This window comes from Oncorhynchus mykiss, chromosome 21 (assembly GCF_057628025.1).
Source record: "Oncorhynchus mykiss isolate SJ-2025 chromosome 21, ASM5762802v1, whole genome shotgun sequence".
Taxonomy (NCBI): domain Eukaryota; kingdom Metazoa; phylum Chordata; class Actinopteri; order Salmoniformes; family Salmonidae; genus Oncorhynchus; species Oncorhynchus mykiss.
This window is the reverse complement of record NC_143042.1, coordinates 3,916,144-3,938,718: the sequence shown is the minus strand read 5'-3', so window position 1 is coordinate 3,938,718 and position 22,575 is coordinate 3,916,144. Positions and strand designations below refer to the sequence as shown.

The window sequence follows — 22,575 nt, the reverse complement described above, 5'->3', positions numbered from 1 at the left end:
TCACTGCCCACAAAATGAGGTGGAAACTGAGCTGCACTTCCTAACCTCCTGCCCAATGTATGACCATATTAGAGATACATATTTCCCTCAGATTACACAGATCCACAAAGAATTCGAAAACAAATCCAAATTTGAAAAACTCCCATATCTACTGGGTGAAATTCCACAGTGTGCCATCACAGCAGCAAGATTTGTGACCTGTTGCCACGAGAAAAGGGCAACCAGTGAAGAACACACACCATTGTAAATACAACCCATATTTATGCGTATTTATTTTATCTTGTGTCCTTTAACCATTTGTATATTGTTAAAACACTGTATATATATATATATATATAATATGACATTTGTAATGTCTTTACTGTTTTGAAACCTCTGTATGTGTAATGTCTACTGTTAATTTTTGTTGTTCTTCACTTTATATATTCACTTTGTATGTTGTCTACCTCACTTGCTTTGGCAATGTTAACACATGTTTCCCATGCCAATAAAGCCCTTGAATTGAATTGAATTGAATTGAATTGAATTGAATTGAATTGAATTGAATTGAGATACAGACAGAGAGAGAGACACAGACAGAGAGAGAGACAGAGAGATACAGACAGAGCGAGAGACAGAGAGAGATAGACAGAGAGAGAGAGAGATATATAGACAGAGAGAGAGATACAGACAGAGAGAGAGATACAGACAGAGAGACAGACAGAGACAGAGAGAGATACAGACAGAGACAGAGAGAGATACAGACAGAGAGAGAGACAAAGAGATACAGACAGAGCGAGAGACAGAGAGAGAGATACAGACAGAGAGAGAGATACGGACAGAGAGAGAGAAAGATAAAGAGCGAGCGAAAGAGAGAGATACAGACCGAGAGATAGCGAGAGATACAGAAAGAGAGATAGCGAGAGATACAGAAAGAGAGAGATACAGACCGAGAGATAGCGAGAGACACAGAAAGAGAGAGATACAGACCGAGAGATAGCGAGAGATACAGAAAGAGAGAGATACAGACCGAGAGATAGCGAGAGATACAGAAAGAGAGATACAGACCGAGAGATAGCGAGAGATACAGAAAGAGAGAGAGAGCATCAAATGGTCTGGTTGTTGATGCCATTCTGTTCTGTATATTGTAGAAGATTACACAAGTAAGCTGAACATCACATTTATTATCATTACTCACTGAAGATATTTCACATTTCTACTCTATTTATTTAGTCTATTTCTGGGGACATTATCTTCCCAAGAATGTCCACTGGCGAGTCTATTAGTACGACTACAGTCAACATGGTAGTGTTCAAGCTCGCTCCCTCTGCCTTTATAAGGGGACACTGGTAACAAATATGTGTCTTCATTCATTGTTAAGTAAAATACATTTGTCTGTGGCAGCAGTGCTCATGTGGAAAAACAGAGCATGTTGGGTTTGGTGAAAGATGGGTTTGTCTGAATCGGCTGACTAGGAGCGGAGTAAATACAAAGATTATTCAGAGTAAAACCGGAATATTATCATATGATTGTTGATCAGTGGATTCTGACAAACTGATGTTCAACGTAGGAAATAAATCCAGAACATTATGTTTTGATTATTCTATTTATGACATTTTGACCAGAGGCTGGAGATATGCATACTAACAATAACAGGCCCCCTGCAGAAAGTTGTGTACCAAGGAGAACTAAATATGACATCATCATAGGATGTCAGGATGACAGTGACCACAGGGCCGTACTGTGTAAACAGAGGGAACTAAAAGGAGGCTATGGATTTCAGCAGAGGACCTATTTCCCTTTATCAGATGAGAATAAACACAGCTCCACTCAAACTAACTATCATATTATAAGCCTCCCTCTGACTTTTGAATGGGCACTTTGGGACAGGAAAGTCAAGGAAATAGTTTGACCTTTGGTGTCAGCGTTTGGTTGCAGTCACCATAGTTATGTTATGTCCACTAACACTTCGCTACTGAAAAAGAGTCGGAGGGCCTGTGAGGAGGACTGTGGGGAGCACTGTGGGGAGGACTGTGGGGAGCACTGTGGGGAGGACTGTGGGGAGCACTGTGGGGAGGACTGTGGGGAGCACTGTGGGGAGGACTGTGGGGAGGACTGTGAGGAGCACTGTGGGGAGGACTGTGGGGAGGACTGTGAGGAGGACTGTGAGGAGCACTGTGAGGAGGACTGTGAGGAGCACTGTGGGGAGGACTGTGGGGAGCACTGTGAGGTGGACTGTGAGGAGGACTGTGAGGTGGACTGTGAGGAGGACTGTGGGGAGGACTGTGGGGAGGACTGTGAGGAGGACTGTGAGGTGGACTGTGAGGAGGATTGTGGGGAGGATTGTGGGGAGGATTGTGGGGAGGACTGTGGGGAGGACTGTGAGAGGGTTTTGTACAACCACTTCTTTCAATCTACTGTAAATAAAACCAGACAGTCACTATGAGGGAGCTGTGTAACGAGTGCTAGACCTGAGCATCAAGGCTCCTGTCCACAGTTTCAGAGACCTTCTACACCTGAATCACAGGAGACTAACCTTCAAACACGTCGACCATATTGAAGAAGGCCAGAGAGAGGGAGGACTTTCCACTTCCTGTGCGTCCACAGATGCCCACCTAGAGAGAGGAGAGGGAGAAAGAGGGCATTGATTAGTTATTAAACCGTCATTTCACGCCAATGGGAGACACAATCTGTCACAGCTTGGCCCTCTACTCTCAGGAACAAGACTAGGAGTTTTTCCTCACAAGGTAAGTCCTACAGAAACTTTAATTTAACAGTACATTACTGTAAAGTTTACAGTAACATAGTTACTGAAAAAAAGGACACTAACAGGTAACTGGCTGGCAGTAAATGACCTTAAAAACAACAGGATTGTATTTTTTACAGTGTAGTTACTGTAAAAGATGGAGCTACCCATAAACAAGCAGTCAGCCTCACATACAACCACAATACATTACTATTCTTAGATACAGTTCCACACTCACGCTTTCTCTCATTGGTCAAAGACACCACACACACACAGCCAGGCCTCTCTACTAAGGGTTTATATCCCCAGATTTAAGATGTTTGAGTATATGAGGATTACTGTGATACCTAAACTGAGTCAGATTTAAAGGGGAATACAGGGTGGTTGTAGAAATTGAGGCTCAGCAGGAGACACTAAAATCATCATGATCTTCCAGACATAATATCAGCCCTGGAATGCTTATGAGACACAGTCACAGATACAACAGATAGAGAGATACCTAATATCCAGCCTTACTTATAAAACACTCATAGATACACAGATAGAGAGATACCTAATATCCAGCCTTGCTTATAAAACACTCACAGATACACAGATAGAGAGATACCTAATATCCAGCCTTACTTATAAAACACTCACAGATACACAGATAGAGAGATACCTAATATCCAGCCTTGCTTATAAAACACTCAGATACACAGATAGAGAGATACCTAATATCCAGGCCTGCTTATAAAACACTCATAGATACACAGATAGAGTGATACCTAATATCCAGCCTTGCTTATAAAACACTCACAGATACACAGATAGAGAGATACCTAATATCCAGCCTTACTTATAAAACACTCACAGATACACAGATAGAGAGATACCTAATATCCAGCCTTGCTTATAAAACACTCAGATACACAGATAGAGAGATACCTAATATCCAGGCCTGCTTATAAAACACTCACAGATACACAGATAGAGAGATACCTAATATCCAGGCCTGCTTCCAGTCCCTCTCCTTGTTCGGCGGTGTTCGGGCGGTGTTCGGGCGGTGTTCGGCGGTTGACGTCACCAGTTTTCTTGCCGCCGCCGATCCACTTTTCATTTTCCATTTGTTTTGTCTTCATTGTACACACCTGGTTTCCATCCCATAATTATATGTTCATGCTGGGTTCCCCCCTGGTTTTGTGCGTGTTTGTTCGTTGTAAGTTGGTCTGTATTTGTGAGCTTGATTATTTTCCTTGTTGGAATATTTGTTGTTTTGAGTAAAGTTAGGTGAATTACTCATCTCTGTATGCTGTGCCTGACTCCGCCTTACCTGCTACACCTAGACGCCTTACACCTGGCTATGAACCCAGCATGAACTAACACACCTGATTCAACAAGTCAAGGGCTCCATGAACTACTCAATCAGTTGAATAATGTGTGTTGCAGGGGAGGCTGCTGAGGGGAGGACGGCTCATAATAACGACTGGAACAGAGTGAATGGAATGGCGTCAACCCATGTGTTTGATACCATTCTACCTATTCCGCTCCAGCCGTTACCACGAGCCCGTCCTCCCCAATTAAGGTGCCACCAACCTCCTGTGGTGTGTTGGTACTGGGCTGGGTCAAAAGCCTGCACAACCCGTGTCTCTCTAGGACCAGGACTGAAGAACACGGTCTCAGAAGGAGTTCTAGTAGCTCTGTATCTCTGATTCTCTGCTCTGGACTGGATATCTCTCTCTACCTGTGTATCTGCATTCAGGCTCCTCACCAGCAGAAGTGAAGCAGCCTCATCAGTCAGGTCAGATAGCAGGAGTCTGCTGAGGTACAGTAACACTGCCCTGGGAGAACGGACATGTGTGTGCAGAAAGCGGTAAGACGCACGCCACACAGAGTCGCCGCGACCAACTAGTCCGTTTCTTCACTAGGTGTCAACTCACCGTTGCGTTTAGACACAGGGCTGTGATTCAAACAGAACGTAAACGTCTGCTTGCTTTTCACTGCGTTCAAATGTGATCTTTATTCAGCGATATAGTCAGGAACAACGTGTGAAGTCACAGTTGCATTAAGGGAGGGCTCTGTGAGTGGGTGTGACTTAGCTTCTGGCCGGGGTTGCTTAGCTCCCTAAATGTGATCTTTATTGAAGCTACAGCCACAATGTTACATCTCACAGTTGCTTTAAGACACAGGGCTGTTACTTACCTTCTGTCCGGGGTTGATGTAGGCATTAACGTGTTTGAGGACAGGCTTCAGAAGGGGGTCGTAACGTACACACAGATCCTGGATCTTTATCTCTCCGTGCTGGGGCCAGTCCTCGGGGACCTGGGTGGTATCTGGAAACAACACATATAGTCAACCATTAACAAAACATGAATGAGATGTGTAATTATATATTGTGATCACACACAATAACTAGGGTTAGAAGTTTGTCCTTGACAGGAACAGAAAAACTCTGGGCCCTAGTTATAGCCTACGGCACAATAACACATACAGTAGTACATCCAGGACAGTCATACAGTAGGACATCCAGGACAGTCATACAGTAGTGAATTTGGGGACAGTCATACAGTAGTGAATTTGGGGACAGTCATACAGTAGTACATCCAGGACAGTCACACAGTAGGACATCCAGGACAGTCATACAGTAGTGAATTTGGGGACAGTCATACAGTAGTGAATTTGGGGACAGTCATACAGTAGTACATCCAGGACAGTCATACAGTAGTACATCCAGGACAGTCATACAGTAGGACTTCCAGGACAGTCATACAGTAGGACATCCAGGACAGTCATACAGTAGGACATACAGGACAGTCATACAGTAGGACATCCAGGACAGTCATACAGTAGGACATCCAGGACAGTCATACAGTAGTGAATTTGGGGACAGTCATACAGTAGTACATCCAGGACAGTCATACAGTAGGACTTCCAGGACAGTCATACAGTAGTACATACAGGACAGTCATACAGTAGTGCATACAGGACAGTCATACAGTAGGACATCCAGGACAGTCACACAGTAGGACATCCAGGACAGTCACACAGCAGGACATCCAGGACAGTCATACAGTAGTGCATTTGGGGACAGTCATACAGTAATACCTCCAGGACAGTCATACAGTAGGACATCCAGGACAGTCATACAGTAGGACATCCAGGACAGTCATACAGTAGGACATCCAGGACAGTCATACAGTAGGACATCCCAGACAGTCATACAGTAATACATCCAGGACAGTCATACAGTAGGACATCCAGGACAGTCATACAGTAGGACATCCAGGACAGTCATACAGTAGGACATACAGGACAGTCATACAGTAGGACAGTCATACAGTAGGACTTCCAGGACAGTCATACAGTAGGACTTCCCGGACAGTCATACAGTAGGACATCCAGGACAGTCATACAGTAGGACATCCAGGACAGTCATACAGTAGGACATCCAGGACAGTCATACAGTAGGACTTCCAGGACAGTCATACAGTAGTGAATTTGGGGACAGTCACACAACTGACGATGCAGTAAACAGAGGTCTCTTTGTCAAAAGTGGTGCCCTAAGTGCTACTCAGGACCACTCTTCCTTCTGTGACCAGGCTCTGGTCTGTTTAGACTGCAGCATTTGGCTACTTCAAAAGTACTCTGTGTTTTACTGCTAAAGCCATGCATGCAGTCCTTAAAATAAGGGTTGGTGGTTTTCTCCTCATGACTTAAGAGCTGTGAACGGATGCAGAGGAAACAAAAGAACTAAATGAATCAAAGGGGAGGATAAAACAGGGCAAGATGACAGCTCGTTGCTTGGACAAGATCCACTTATTATCGTTGTATTGCTATCAGGGCCAAACTTTCCATTACGTCACAGTGTAGGAGGACAGCCCACTCTGGCAGGGGTTCTTTGACCACAGGACTCTAGCAGGGCCACGGCTCTAGAGATGGGGGACTCTCTCCTCCCTCCCATCCATCTCTTCCTCTTCAAGAAGCTCTCCTCCCTCTCCTCCTCCTCTCCTCTCCTCTTCAATCCCACCTCCTCGTTGTTCCACAAGAACTCTCTCCCTTTTGCTCCTCCCTTAGTTCTAGCCCTCTTATCTTCCTCCCCCAAGAGACATGACCCCCTTCTCTTCTTTTTTTAACATCGCCATGGCAACAGCACATCACTTAAACTTCGATGCTGCTTTGGAAGGAGACCAGTAACGGGACTATTGTAAACTCCACAGAGACACACTAGAGAAATGATGTTGGAATTCGGGAGGAGAAACACTGTGTCAGGTCGTTCTGCCCCACACTGTAAATCTAAAGACATTACCATACTGTCAGATTGTTGCCCTGTGCGGTTGACTGTTCTACTGCCATGGATTTTTAAACATAGTCCTTTATAGATGTGTAGACGCCTAGACTATGTTGAGTCATCCTCGCTGTTACATGTTGGAGAAGACGTTTGATAAATGGAAGCTTCAATCAGTGCTTACTTTTTTAAATGTATTTTTATTTAACTAGGAAGGTCAGTTCAGAACAAATTCTTATTTATAATTACGGCCTAGGAACAGTGGGTTAACTGCCCTGTTCAGGGGGAGAACGACAGATTTGTACCTTGACAGCTCAGGGATTTGATCTTGTTAGCCTTTCGGTTACTAGTCCAACACTCTAACCACTAGCCTACCGGCTGCCCCTTTACTAAAGACTTAATCTGCATATAGCCTCGCTGAACTATTGTTATTTTACTGCTGCTCTTTAATTATTTTTTACTTTTATTTCTTATTTTTGGAGGTATTTTTCTTAATAACTGCATTGTTGGTTATGGGCTTGTAAGTAAACATTTCACTGTAAAGTCTACACCTGTTGTATTCAGCGCATGTGACAAATACAATTGTATTTGATTTGATCTCGGAACACAGAACCAGATTGTGCAGCACACTGGCCAGCTACAGTCTGTCATGGGTGAGTGCTTAGTTGAACATCTATGGATTTCATTTTGTGAGGGACTTTTCAAATAGCGTGAGCAGAGATGATGATCATATTTTGAACTGTGTGTTTCAGATTCCATTACCCTGTTCTATTGACTGTGTGTTTCAGCAGGATTCCATTACCCTGTTCTATTGACTGTGTGTTTCAGCAGGATTCCATTACTCTGTTCTATTGACTGTGTGTTTCAGCAGGATTCCATTACCCTGTTCTATTGACTGTGTGTTTCAGCAGGATTCCATTACTCTGTTCTATTGACTGTGTGTTTCAGCAGGATTCCATTACCCTGTTCTATTGACTGTGTGTTTCAGCAGGATTCCATTACCCTGTTCTATTGACTGTGTGTTTCAGCAGGATTCCATTACTCTGTTCTATTGACTGTGTGTTTCAGCAGGATTCCATTACCCTGTTCTATTGACTGTGTGTTTCAGCAGGATTCCATTACCCTGTTCTATTGACTGTGTGTTTCAGCAGGATTCCATTACCCTGTTCTATTGACTGTGTGTTTCAGCAGGATTCCATTACCCTGTTCTATTGACTGTGTGTTTCAGCAGGAATCCATTACTCTGTTCTATTGACTGTGTGTTTCAGCAGGATTCCATTACTCTGTTCTATTGACTGTGTGTTAAACCACATCTTGTGTGTGTACTGTCCAGCTTCTGTCACAAGAGACTCCAGGGTATTGGGAAGCAGCATTTGGTGTGGGAGTGTGTTTAGTTTACCCATGGAGCCTTCGTAGTTCTCAGACTCTGTACTTAGGAAGCTGTTGACCTTCTTGACAGCAGCCATCTGGACCTCTAAGTCAGCCAGGTTCCTCACCACCCAGTTCAGGTAGTTGGTCACCTGGGTAACGGGAGGTAAACACAATATATATTTAATCCATGTTCTATGAAGTGTCCTTACTAGGTATAGAAATAATACTACTATTAATAATACTATTAATTATAATAATTGTTATTATTATTATTGTAATATGTCTGAGTGGGAGTCTTTTTTGCCCATTGCCTTGGACAATATGAGGTAAACCAAAGGTCTTTAATGGTTGAGAAGAATACATAAAAGGCTGATCAGTCAGAAGAGAGTGCTATGGAGAAGAGTCGTGGAAGGGCCATGCTCTCTGAGGTGTGATAAGCCTACAGAAAACAAAACGGTGGGTTTTTGTTACAGTACAAACAAAGATGGCTGCTGAGGACAATACAGCGTCTATTGTTTCACATCTTCTGGCAGTGGGAGAGGAATACAATCCATCTATTACAAATATCCCTTCTCTACAAAGGACTGGCAACCACACTCCTCTCATTAATGTGACTGATGCAGTCCTTCTCTGTACAGTTCCATAAATGTTCTACTGAATACGTTGTCTAAACACTTGCTGCCTTGACATCTTGTAAATATAACTACAATCAGATCCAGGTGAATAAGGGCTTGTTATTAAAAATATTCTCATTTGATGAAGTTGATCCTGTATGTTGTTTCTGTTCTGTGGGTATATTCATGTTTGTGTGACATTGGGGAGACATTGTGTCACGGCTTCCACCGAAGGTAGTTCCTCTCCTTGTTCGGGCGGCGCTCGGCGTCTACTAGCCTTCACCAATCCTTTTTTCCTTTTCTGTTGCTTTTCTCTTTGCTTTTTCCACACCTGGTTTAATTTGCCTTCATTTCTGTGTGTATAATTACCCCTGTTGCCTGCCTAGGTTTGTGCGGGATTATTCGTTGCTCGTTAAGGTTGTGCCTATTTTTGTTTTCACGTATTAAACCAAGTGTGTATATATTTAGGAGCGTTGTTTTTCCCTCCTTCCGTGAATAACTGGTTTCTCGGTTGTCGAGGGCGATTGTTTTTTGGTATTGTTCCTGACCTGTATGTTTGTGGACTTGCCCATTAAATAACACATCTCGGACATCTCTGCTCTCCTGTGCCTGACTCCTTCACCTCTACATACTATCGTGTAACACGTTGACTCACTGTAAGGGCGTAGGTCAGGCCTAACCCCACCATGCTAGAGGGAAGGTTCTTGCCAGAGCTCCATATCGAGGCTACTGCTGCTGTTAACACAATGACAGCACCCAGGTAGTCCTGAGAGAGAAAGAGAGACAGATAAGATAGTTGGAGGGAGAGAGAGAGAGAATTTGAAGTTGTGAATTCAACACAGCATGTAGCTCTAATCTCCAAAAGTAATTTCTTCTAATTGTGCAGCTCAGTGTGATAAGAAACCAGGGAGTATCGTGTTGAATACTCAGTAAGATACCATTAGTATTACAATAGTCCCATATCTTATTAATAATGTCATGGTTGAATCATGGACATTAATGTTATCTCACCGTTCTGACCTCCAACCAGCGGTTGGCAGCAGAGAGGAACAGGTAGGCTGTGTTGTTGGTATCTGTCAGCTCTAGCATCTTCTGCTTGAATCGAGATTCATGTCTGAAGGACAAATGGAAAATAAATATAGCTAATACCTACCAGATTATTTCCCATGTGACCAGGTTTGAACCCGGCGTCTAGACTGTGTTCGTCCGCACGTCTCCTGGTCCCAGTCCTGGTTATGGTTCATAGAACCACCTCCGTTAGACAAACACTGAAGTGGGATTGTTTCAGGACTGGACTATCGTGCCTGATGATGGGAGTTGGACCATGGCTGCTACATAGCTAAGTGACATCTAACATTGAACCAAGAGAGAAAGAGAGAGAAGTCACGGTGTTGCCAAGATGAGGAAGTCTTCAGGGAGGAAGAGGCTGTCTGAGGGGTAGTAACCGTGAGAGCTGTTTAATGTTGGATTACCACGATTCTGGGGAAAAGGAGGAATGTTCGTGAACTGTTTAGAGTGGGATTCATGTAATTCTGGATCAAGAGAAAGATTTGGGTTTGTGATATCCTCCTTCCTCCATGAATGAATGGTTCTGGATGGGTTGGAAGACTTCTAGATGGGATTCAAGTTGTTCACACTAATATTACATATACGCAAAGGAATTAACCTCCAGTGTCAACAAATCCACCACTTTGTTTCGAGTTTCGGATCGCTAAGTACAGTGTTACTGCCTTCCTAAAACCTATAAGTGCTTCTTGAGTATGTTGTGTAACGATGCTCTGGGCAAAATTTCCACTCTGTCACACGTGTGTGTGCGTGTGCGTGTGTGTGCCTGTGTGTGTGCATGTGTGTGTGTATGGTACACTGGCCTGAATGCTCGGATGGTGGTGAGTCCCTCTGCAGTCTCAGAGAAGTGGCAGAGCAGAGGAAGCTGGGTGGAGTCATCTAAGTCCTGAAGGTCCCTGAGAGAGAAAATTGACAATTTTGGAAACAGAGACGAAAAGCATAGTATAACAGAGAGAGACAGATAAGATAGTTAGAGGGAGAGAGAGAGAGAATTTGAAGTTGTGATGCTGTTGTGATACTGTAAAAGGAAACTACATTGAGCTGAAATGGACCAGGTCTGCCCAGTGAACTCACTTTGAGGCAACCCGGAAGTACTTCTGTATAAAGTAGAAGGACACAGCCAGAGGAATCAGAGCGATGAGGAAGCTTGGGGTGACGAACGCTATGACCCCGATGGCTGACAGGCAGAGCAGAGTGGAGCGGGTCAAAGACTCCAGGGTAGGAGGGATGTGCTGGAGAAAGGGGGGATAGAGAGAGAGAGTGTGGGGGAGAGGGGGGGAGAGAGAGATGGGGGGATAGAGAGAGAGGGGGGGAGAGAGAGAGAGAGAGAGAGAGAGGGGGGGATAGAGAGAGAGGGGGGAGAGAGAGAGAGGGGGGGATAGAGAGAGAGGGAGGGAGAGAGAGAGAGGGGGATAGAGAGAGAGAGAGAGGGGGGAGAGAGAGGGGGGAGAGAGATAGCGGGATAGAGAGAGAGAGGGGGGGAGAGAGAGAGGGGGGATAGAGAGAGAGAGAGGGGGGAGAGAGAGAGAGGGGGGATAGAGAGAGAGGGGGGGAGGAGAGAGAGAGATGGGGGGGAGAGAGAGAGGGGGGAGATAGAGAGAGAGGGGGGGAGAGAGGGGGGATAGAGAGAGAGAGGGGGGGAGGAGAGAGAGATGGGGGGAGAGAGAGAGAGAGAGAGGAGTAGATAGAGAGAGAGAGGGGGGGAGAGAGAGGGGGAGATAGAAAGAGAGAGGGGGGGAGAGAGAGAGGGGGGAGAGAGAGAGGGGGGGATAGAGAGAGAGAGGGGGAGGAGAGAGAGAGATGGGGGAGAGAGAGAGAGAGAGGGGGAGATAGAGAGAGAGAGAGAGAGAGAGAGAGAGAGGGAGAGAGGGGGGACAGAGAGAGAGAGAGAGAGAGAGAGAGAGAGAGAGAGAGGGAGGAGATAGTATCATGTCAGTGCTACATTTCTGACCTACGCTCTGGACCTCAATGTCGTCCTCTTTAACAATCTGAGGTCACCTGAGGGACGTAATATAATGACGTGGGACATTGACTCATCTCAACAATGGACTAATTCTGACGCCTGCAAATGACTGACAAACTCTTAATATTTGTGTGAGCTGTAATCTTAAGGCCACTCAGGGCAAAGCCCAGCTGGAGAGCAGCACTGGAGTCTGTCCAATCACACCATGGCCAAAGACAGATCCTTCATCAGACAGCTTCATGAGTAGAGGATTCCCACAGTACTCATTTAACAGTTAAATCTTTGGCATTTGGTGGTCGCTCTTATCCAGAGCGACTTACAGGAGAAATTAGGGTTTAGTGCCTCGCTCATTGGCACATCGACAGATTGTTCACCTAGTCGGATGTGGATTTGAACCAGCAACCATTTGGTTACTGTCCCAACACTCTTAACCACTAGGGTACTTTACCCTAATACTCCTGACTGAAATAAGTCAACAGATCAATCTACTGAGGGTGAACATCCTTTTCAGAATCACCTGATCTATGATGTTGGTGTCAGCTGAGAAACGGTTCAGGATCTGGCCCAAGGGGGTCACGTCAAAGAATCTGAGAAGAGATTCAAAATATATATTATTTCAAATGTTAGTCTGAAAAATATATAAAATGTGATTTAACATTTTTTTTAAATAAATTATTCAACACATTCTTTCTGGTTCAACTATTCAGTTCCCTTCTATTTCAACACGGATGATGTCATAAAGAGTATAAGAATCTGTTGGTGAGGTGTGTCGTGGGTATCTGATAGGTGAGGTGTGTCGTGGGTACCTGATAGGTGAGGTGTGTTGTGGGTACCTGATAGGTGAGGTGTGTCGTGGGTATCTGATAGGTGAGGTGTGTCGTGGGTATCTGATAGGTGAGGTGTGTTGTGGGTACCTGATAGGTGAGGTGTGTCGTGGGTATCTGATAGGTGAGGTGTGTCGTGGGTACCTGATAGGTGAGGTGTGTTGTGGGTACCTGATAGGTGAGGTGTGTCGTGGGTACCTGATAGGTGAGGTGTGTCGTGGGTACCTGATAGGTGAGGTGTGTCGTGGGTATCTGATAGGTGAGGTGTGTCGTGGGTACCTGATAGGTGAGGTGTGTTGTGGGTACCTGATAGGTGAGGTGTGTTGTGGGTACCTGATAGGTGAGGTGTGTTGTGGGTACCTGATAGGTGAGGTGTGTTGTGGGTACCTGATAGGTGAGGTGTGTCGTGGGTACCTGATGGGTGAGGTGTGTCGTGGGTACCTGATAGGTGAGGTGTGTTGTGGGTACCTGATAGGTGAGGTGTGTCGTGGGTACCTGATGGGTGAGGTGTGTCGTGGGTACCTGATAGGTGAGGTGTGTTGTGGGTACCTGATAGGTGAGGTGTGTTGTGGGTACCTGATAGGTGAGGTGTGTCGTGGGTACCTGATGGGTGAGGTGTGTCGTGGGTACCTGATAGGTGAGGTGTGTCGTGGGTACCTGATAGGTGAGGTGTGTCGTGGGTACCTGATAGGTGAGGTGTGTCGTGGGTACCTGATAGTTGAGGTCTGTTGTGGGTACCTGATAGGTGAGGTGTGTCGTGGGTACCTGATAGGTGAGGTGTGTCGTGGGTACCTGATAGGTGAGGTGTGTCGTGGGTACCTGATAGGTGAGGTGTGTCGTGGGTACCTGATAGGTGAGGTGTGTCGTGGGTACCTGATAGGTGAGGTGTGTCGTGGGTATCTGATAGGTGAGGTGTGTCGTGGGTATCTGATAGGTGAGGTGTGTTGTGGGTACCTGATGGGTGAGGTGTGTCGTGGGTACCTGATAGGTGAGGTGTGTCGTGGGTATCTGATAGGTGAGGTGTGTCGTGGGTACCTGATAGGTGAGGTGTGTCGTGGGTATCTGATAGGTGAGGTGTGTCGTGGGTACCTGATAGGTGAGGTGTGTCGTGGGTACCTGATAGGTGAGGTGTGTCGTGGGTACCTGATAGGTGAGATGTGTCGTGGGTATCTGATAGGTGAGGTGTGTTGTGGGTACCTGATGGGTGAGGTGTGTCGTGGGTACCTGATAGGTGAGGTGTGTCGTGGGTACCTGATGGGATACTGTGTCGAGGGTACCTGATAGGTGAGGTGTGTCGTGGGTACCTGATAGGTGAGGTGTGTCGTGGGTACCTGATAGGTGAGATGTGTCATGGGTACCTGACAGGTGAGGTGTGTCGTGGGTACCTGATAGGCGAGGTCTGTCGTGGGTACCTGATAGGTGAGGTGTTTCGTGGGTACCTGATAGTTGAGGTCTGTCGTGGGTACCTGATAGGTGAGGTGTGTCGTGGGTACCTGATGGGTGAGGTGTGTTGTGGGTACCTGATAGGTGAGGTGTGTCGTGGGTACCTGATATGTGAGGTGTGTCGTGGGTACCTGACAGGTGAGGTGTGTCGTGGGTACCTGATAGGTGAGGTCTGTTGTGGGTACCTGATAGGTGAGGTGTGTCGTGGGTACCTGATGGGTGAGGTGTGTCGTGGGTACCTGATAGGTGAGGTGTGTCGTGGGTACCTGATGGGTGAGGTGTGTCGTGGGTACCTGATAGGTGAGGTGTGTCGTGGGTACCTGATAGGTGAGTTGTGTCGTGGGCACCTGATAGGCGAGGTCTGTCGTGGGTACCTGATAGGTGAGGTGTGTCGTGGGTACCTGATAGGCGAGGTCTGTCGTGTGCACCTGATAGGTGAGGTGTGTCGTGGGTACCTGATGGGTGAGGTGTGTCGTGGGTACCTGATAGGTGCGTGGATGATCTTGTTGAGCAGGTTGTGGTGCAGGTTGGTAGCAGCAGACAGACCCAGGAACTCCACAGTCAGAGAGGTGATCAGACACAGAGCTATCCCCGCTCCACACAGGATGATAAACACTGGCACATAGTAGGAGTCAGGCAGACCAGCCTAGTAACCACATTATACACCACAAAGACACATAGTAGGAGTCAGGCAGACCAGCCTAGTAACCACATTATACACCACAAAGACACATAGTAGGAGTCAGGCAGACCAGCCTAGTAACCACATTATACACCACAAAGACACATAGTAGGAGTCAGGCAGACCAGCCTAGTAATCACATTATACACCACAAAGACACATAGTAGGAGTCAGGCAGACCAGCCTAGTAACCACATTATACACCACAAAGACACATAGTAGGAGTCAGGCAGACCAGCCTAGTAACCACATAATACACCACAAATACACATAGTAGGAGTCAGGCAGACCAGCCTAGTAACCACATTATACACCACAAAGACACATAGTAGGAGTCAGGCAGACCAGCCTAGTGACCACATTATACACCACAAAGACACATAGTAGGAGTCAGGCTGACCAGCCTAGTAACCACATTATACACCACAAAGACACATAGTAGGAGTCAGGCAGACCAGCCTAGTGACCACATTATACACCACAAAGACACATAGTAGGAGTCAGGCAGACCAGCCTAGTAATCACACTATACACCACAAAGACACATAGTAGGAGTCAGGCAGACCAGCCTAGTAACCACATTATACACCACAAAGACACATAGTAGGAGTCAGGCTGACCAGCCTAGTAACCACATTATACACCACAAAGACACATAGTAGGAGTCAGGCTGACCAGCCTAGTAATCACATTATACACCACAAAGACACATAGTAGGAGTCAGGCTGACCAGCCTAGTAATCACATTATACACCACAAAGACACATAGTAGGAGTCAGGCTGACCAGCCTAGTAACCACATTATACACCACAAAGACACATAGTAGGAGTCAGGCAGACCAGCCTAGTAACCACATTATACAACACAAAGACACATAGTAGGAGTCAGGCAGACCAGCCTAGTAACCACATTATACACCACAAAGACACATAGTAGGAGTCAGGCAGACCAGCCTAGTAATCACATTATACACCACAAAGACACATAGTAGGAGTCAGGCTGACCAGCCTAGTAATCACATTATACACCACAAAGACACATAGTAGGAGTCAGGCTGACCAGCCTAGTAACCACATTATACACCACAAAGACACATAGTAGGAGTCAGGCAGACCAGCCTAGTAACCACATTATACACCACAAAGACACATAGTAGGAGTCAGGCAGACCAGCCTAGTAACCACATAATACACCACAAAGACACATAGTAGGAGTCAGGCAGACCAGCCTAGTAACCACATTATACACCACAAAGACACATAGTAGGAGTCAGGCAGACCAGCCTAGTAACCACATTATACACCACAAAGACACATAGTAGGAGTCAGGCAGACCAGCCTAGTAACCACATTATACACCACAAAGACACATAGTAGGAGTCAGGCAGACCAGCCTAGTAACCACATTATACACCACAAAGACACATAGTAGGAGTCAGGCAGACCAGCCTAGTAATCACATTATACACCACAAAGACACATAGTAGGAGTCAGGCAGACCAGCCTAGTAACCACATTATACACCACAAAGACACATAGTAGGAGTCAGGCTGACCAGCCTAGTAACCACATTATACACCACAAAGACACATAGTAGGAGTCAGGCTGACCAGCCTAGTAACCACATTATACACCACAAAGACACATTCTGTCAGATATCAGGATTTCAACAGGCCTTACTCACTTCCACTAACACTGAGTACTGGTTGTGAAAGGTGTTCATATCTCACCGCTGAGTTTGTCCGATTGGAGAAGACAGCTGCTGCAGAGGCATTGACAAAGTCTCTTGTAACATTTCCAAAGTCTGGGGCATATCCATTAGCATCGTCATTAGCAGTCCCATTGACTGGGACATCGTCATAAGCAGTCCCATTAACTGGGCCATCGCCATTAGCAGTCCATTCGGCCAGCCAGTAGTCGATGGCAACCATGACTGAGTGTTTCAGCAGCTTGGAGAAGACCATGAGGAAGACCATGAGGAAGCCACCAGAGGACAGGTACTGCCAGCACACCCTCCACGGGATCTTAGAGCGCCGACTGGTGGTCGTCGACATGTTGTCGTCCTCTTCCTCCTCCTCTTCCTCCTCTGTCAGGGACCAGAGAATGAGTGATTATTGTCATATGTCGTAACAGAACTTAACTTGTATGAGATACAGTGTTGACAATGCATTTCACCTTCTTCGTCATCGTCGACCTGGTTCTTGGCCTCTCTGGAGTAGAAAGCTCTTCTCAGGGTCTTCCTCTCCAGAGCAGTCTGACAGTTATCAATCTCAGTGTCCTGCAGTACAGATACAACTGTTGTTAGGTTGGTTGGCAAGTAAATTAGCTACACTACACATTACAGACCAGAGGAGGCTGGTGGGAGGAGTTATCGGAGGACAGGCTCATTGTAATGGCTGGAATAAATGGAATGGTCAAACACGTTGTTTCCATGTGTTGGCTCCGTTCCATTTATTCCATACCAGCCTTTACAATGAGCTCCTACACGTCCTCCTATAACTCCACCCACCAGCCTCCTCTGTTACAGACCGTCTGTCAGTAGGAGAGTAAAGAAGTGAATATGACCTTCTCTAGTTCCTGGTCCTGTCTGTTCATCAGGGTCTTCCAGTGTTCATACAGCTCTACATCATGAGTCTGAATGTCCTTCAGAGTGCCTTCCCTCAGCACTGAGCCATCCTTCATGGCTATGATCTGGGACACAGAGAGAACAGTGTAAAATCAGGACCCTTATAAACAAACCGTCTCAGGGTAGGAATGCTGATCTAGGACCAGGTCCCCCCGCCCCGTCCGTGTCGTACTCTTTATTATGATCTAAAAGGAAAAACTGATCCTGTATCAGCAGCATTCCTACTCTAAGATGCTTTATGAATACAGACCCAGTGCAAACGGTAGAGAGGAATCCACACCAGACTGTTGAGATGCTCACCCAGTCAGCGTGGATGAGGTACTGCAGTTTGTGTGTGACCAGGACCACGGTGCGTTTATCATCCTGTAGGAACTTCAGAATGCCCTCCTGCATCAGGTGGTCACTCAGGTGGATGTCCAGCGCTGAGAACGGGTCATCCTGAGGGTAAAGGTCAGAGATCAGGGGTTAGAGGCAACATGGACGATCCAATCAGATCAGAGCGTATCAGAGTGAAAGACTGTGGATTAAATGATGTTTTTTTTAACAGGAGATCATCCTTTATTCATATTAAGTCACAGCACGTTTAATTCACAGGTCTCAGATGACCTCAGAACATACAGCCAATCAAACCTAGTTCCCAGAGGACCCCGGAACCTGAATAAACACCAATGTATATTACCCTAGGATGACTTAGTCTTTATACTGTACAGCACTGAGACACGTAAACAGTCCTGAGGGCAGAAGGTCTGAGATCATCAGACACAGCATGATAGAAACCTCATTAGGAGACAAGACGTCATAAAGACGTACTTAGCTAATAGATGTTGCTTCTAGCTGGGTGTTCACTCTGCAGTCCCATTGTGTATTAATACAGCACTTTAGAGTGCTATTTCCTTATTTGGCACATTTGTCAGTGTGCGCTGAGCTACGTATGGAGGAACGTGCCCGGTCCTATCCCATGACAGCCAGAGAGGCTGTATCAGGGGCGGAGGTTAGACATCCAATTAACAGTTTGCCACAAGAAATGATGGGATGTAGATGTACATAGAGTTGTCTGCAGCAGCGAGAGACGGGAAAGTGTGTGTGTGTACGTGTGTGTGTACATGTGTGTGTGTGTGTGTGTGTGTACGTGTGTGTGTGTGTACGTGTGTGTGTGTGCGTGTGATTGTGTGTACGTGTGTGTGTGGACGTGTGTGTGTGTGCGTGTGATTGTGTGTACGTGTGTGTGTGGACGTGTGTGAGTGTGTATATGGCTAGCCAGGCCAGATGGCAGAGCAGAGGGATGCCTGTAAACGACATGACAACTCTTGTCAGCAGTATGGTATGGTTACAAGAGAGGCCTGCGGACAGAGATCCATCCCACCTGCTGCTCCTCCCGTTCCCATACAGAGGGAGGCTGGCTGGCCCTCCCTGGATCTCCCTGGCTGCCTCTGAAATCACACCCTATTCCCGATATAGTTAATCCTTACTCACACACTGTCCCAAAAGCAGTGTACTGTTTAGGGAATAGAAAAGGGTGTCCCTGTCTTTGGCTCTATTTGGCTCTCCCTGGAACACCTAGAGAACACCCTAGAACACCTAGAGAACACCCTAGAACACATAGAGAACGCCCTAAAACTCCAAGAGAACACCCTAGAACACCTAGATAACACCCTAAAACACCTAGAGAACACCCTAGAACACCTAGATAACACCCTATAACACATAGAGAACACCCTAGAATACCTAGAGAACACCCTAAAACACCTAGAGAAAACACCCTAAAACACCATAGAAAACCCAGAGAACACCCGAGAACACAGAAAACACTGTGGAATACCTAGAGAACACCCTAGTACACCCTAGAACACCTAGAGAACACCCTAGAACACCTAGAAAACACCTAGAGAACACCCTAGAACACAAAGAGATCACTCTAGAACACCTAGAGAACACCCTAGAACACAAAGAGAACACTCTAGAACACCCTGGCTCTGTCTGACTATTCTGAGAAGGCATCCTTGAGGGAGAGCTTCCAGCCTCTTCCAGTGAACTCAACAGGAAATGGATCTTCTATTGAAGTCAATAGATAAAGCACTTTATCATTCATTGACTCACCAGGAAGACGATGTTGGTGTTCTGGTAGAGAGCCCGAGCCACACATATCCTCTGTCTCTGGCCTCCACTCAGGTTGATCCCCTGGGAGAAAAACAGACTGTTAAGAAGAGTAGCCAGGTACACAAGGAATCTGACACAAATCACTGTTCACTACTAGTTCTTGGTATAATATGTCATTGTGTCTGAGGTAAGAGATGGGGCTTGTGCTTAAAAAGATGAGAATAGACAGTGATAAAAAAACACAATAATACTGAGGTGATTATAATAATGTAATAATTTAGCCAGTGTTTCAGTACCCTCTCTCCGATCTCCGTCTGGTCTCCGAAGGGCAGGAGGTCTACATCAGGCTGCAGGGAGCAGGCATCAATCACAGTCTTGTATCTGAGACACACAGCAGGGCATCAGACTGACAACACCCTCTATTAAGACACAGTTAGAAACATGGCTGCCTTGGAAACTAAGGGATTCAACAGCACAGGAAAACAGTCCTCATTAGAGAAGAGATATAAGCCAGCATCAGCCTCAAGAAGCATCAAGAGTGATAGCAATCTGATGGACCATCTAATTAGTGTCATTAAAAGTACATCTCAGCTGATGCAAGACCAAGTGAATTAACCAAACACAAACATTGGTCTAGTCTTAATTACATTGATGAATGGTGTTGAGGAGCAGCAGATAATACAGTAGAGAAGAGTACAGTAGAGTAGGGTAGAGTACAGTACAGTAGAGTAGGGTAGAGTAGAGTAGAGTACAGTAGAGTACAGTACAGTAGAGTAGGGTAGAGTAGAGTACAGTAGAGTAGGGTAGAGTAGAGTACAGTAGAGTAGAGTACAGTAGAGTACAGTAGAGTACAGTACAGTAGAGTACAGTAGAGTAGAATAGAGTACAGTACAGTAGAGTAGAGTACAGTAGAGTGGAGTACAGTACAGTAGAGTAGAGTACAGCAGAGTACAGTAGAGTACAGTAGAGTACAGTACAGTAGAGTAGGGTACAGTAGAGTAGGGTACAGTAAAGTAGGGTAGAGTACAGTACAGTACAGTATGTTAGAGTAGAGTAGAGTAGGTTAGAGTAGAGTAGAGAGGAGAGTACAGTAGAGTAGGGTACAGTAGAGTACAGTAGAGTAGGTAAGAGTACAGTACAGTACAGTAGAGTAGAGTAGAGTAGAGTACAGTACAGTAGGTTAGAGTAGAGTAGAGTAGAGTAGAGGAGAGTACAGTACAGTAGATTAGGGTAGAGTAGAGTACAGTACAGTAGGTTAGAGTACAGTACAGTACAGTACAGTACAGTCCAGTATAGTAGAGTAAAGGAGAGGAGAGGAGATGAGAGTACAGTAGAGTAGCTTAGAGTACAGTACAGTACAGTAGGTTAGAGTAGAGTACAGTACAGTACAGTAGGTTAGAGTACAGTACAGTAGGTTAGAGTACAGTACAGTAGGTTAGAGTAGAGTAGAGTAGAGTTAAAGTAGAGTAGAGTAGAGTTAAAGTAGAGTAGAGTAGAGTACAGTACAGTAAAGTAGAGTAGAGTGGAGTAGAGTACAGTACAGTAAAGTAGAGTACAGTAAAGTAGAGAGTGGAGTAAAGTAGAGTAGGGTAGAGTAGGGTAGAGTAGAGAGTGGTGTTTTACCTCTGTTTGTTGAAGGGACTGCCAAACGTGATGTTATCCTCCACGGTGGCATTCAGCAGCCAAGACTTCTGGGTAGCGTAGCCCACAGAGTACCTGTTCTTACTGAGGCATTATGGGAAATGGAGGCAGAAGAGAGAGAGAGAGCTCAAACTACAAACATGGAGGTAGGGGAGGGGGTAATCTTTGAGACGTCAACATTGAGGCACATCAAGCAGTGAGTGGGGGTAGTGGGTTTAGGTTTCTAACACAGGTTAATGATGAGCTGGAAGAGTTGAACCAAAATAACAACAATGTGCTGGGAGTCCAGTTTGTTGATCTTGTTGAATGTGCAGCAGAACTACCCAAAGAACTACCCAAAGGATATGCTTGAGGATAAGAGCATTATGTATCTGAAGGCACAGTGCTTTGTGTACCATTGTGTACCAGTGTTCCCACCACCACATGTTAGCCTTAGCTGTTATTAATGGCTGAGTAATTGTACGATATAAGAGAAAGAGAGAATGAAGACGTTAGCTATGGGTCATGCACACTGACCAGGATGTTGGTCTCTTTGTGTACTGTATTCCTATTGTCTCCTATTGAAAACATACTGTGGAGGCGAATCCACAGTGTCAAAATATATCTCTATCCCAGTTACTTCAGACCCAGACTCCCAGCATGGAAGCACACAAACACTCCACGACTCACTCCACGACCAGCTAGTAACAACTCAATGATCACCATGACTGAGGAATGGAGGGGTTGAGGGGGGATAAGGGAAATGATGGTAGGGGAATGGAGGGATTGAGGGGGGATAAGGGAAATGATGGTAGGGGAATGGAGGGATTGAGGGAGGGATAAAGAGAATGATGGCAGGGGAATGGAGGGATTGAGGGAGGGAGGGAGGGATAAAGAGAATGATGGCAGGGGAATGGAGGGATTGAGGGAGGGAGGGATAAAGAGAATGATCGCAGGAGAATGGAGGGATTGAGGGAGGGATGTAGGGAATGATGGCAGGAGAATGGAGGGATTGAGGGAGGGATACATGGAATGATGGCAGGGGAATGGAGGGATTGAGGGAGGGATACATGGAATGATGGCAGGGGAATGGAGGGATTGAGGGAGGGATAAAGAGAATGATGGCAGGGGAATGGAGGGATTGAGGGAGGGAGGGAGGGATAAAGAGAATGATGGCAGGGGAATGGAGGGATTGAGGGAGGGAGGGATAAAGAGAATGATCGCAGGAGAATGGAGGGATTGAGGGAGGGATATAGGGAATGATGGCAGGGGAATGGAGGG

General features: G+C 45.9%; 1 protein-coding gene across 9 annotated transcripts in view; it reads right to left on the bottom strand.

Annotated features, from left to right (window-relative positions):
* The window catches only part of LOC110490810 (ATP-binding cassette sub-family C member 9), a 79,582-nt gene that overhangs the window by 12,226 nt on the left and 44,781 nt on the right, over window positions 1-22,575 (bottom strand). For all 9 annotated transcript variants that reach the window (XM_090213491.1, XM_090213492.1, XM_090213494.1 and 6 more), the window contains 16 exons: window positions 21,298-21,399; window positions 19,971-20,055; window positions 19,675-19,755; window positions 17,878-18,015; window positions 17,517-17,642; window positions 17,127-17,229; window positions 16,682-17,037; window positions 14,752-14,915; window positions 12,520-12,589; window positions 11,114-11,271; window positions 10,843-10,935; window positions 9,986-10,088; window positions 9,630-9,740; window positions 8,389-8,509; window positions 4,907-5,037; window positions 2,516-2,594 (listed from right to left, as the gene is read on the bottom strand). In XM_090213491.1, coding sequence (XP_090069617.1) covers window positions 2,516-2,594; window positions 4,907-5,037; window positions 8,389-8,509; window positions 9,630-9,740; window positions 9,986-10,088; window positions 10,843-10,935; window positions 11,114-11,271; window positions 12,520-12,589; window positions 14,752-14,915; window positions 16,682-17,037; window positions 17,127-17,229; window positions 17,517-17,642; window positions 17,878-18,015; window positions 19,675-19,755; window positions 19,971-20,055; window positions 21,298-21,399 — 2,021 coding nt within the window. The remainder of the gene's footprint in view (window positions 1-2,515; window positions 2,595-4,906; window positions 5,038-8,388; window positions 8,510-9,629; window positions 9,741-9,985; window positions 10,089-10,842; window positions 10,936-11,113; window positions 11,272-12,519; window positions 12,590-14,751; window positions 14,916-16,681; window positions 17,038-17,126; window positions 17,230-17,516; window positions 17,643-17,877; window positions 18,016-19,674; window positions 19,756-19,970; window positions 20,056-21,297; window positions 21,400-22,575) is intronic.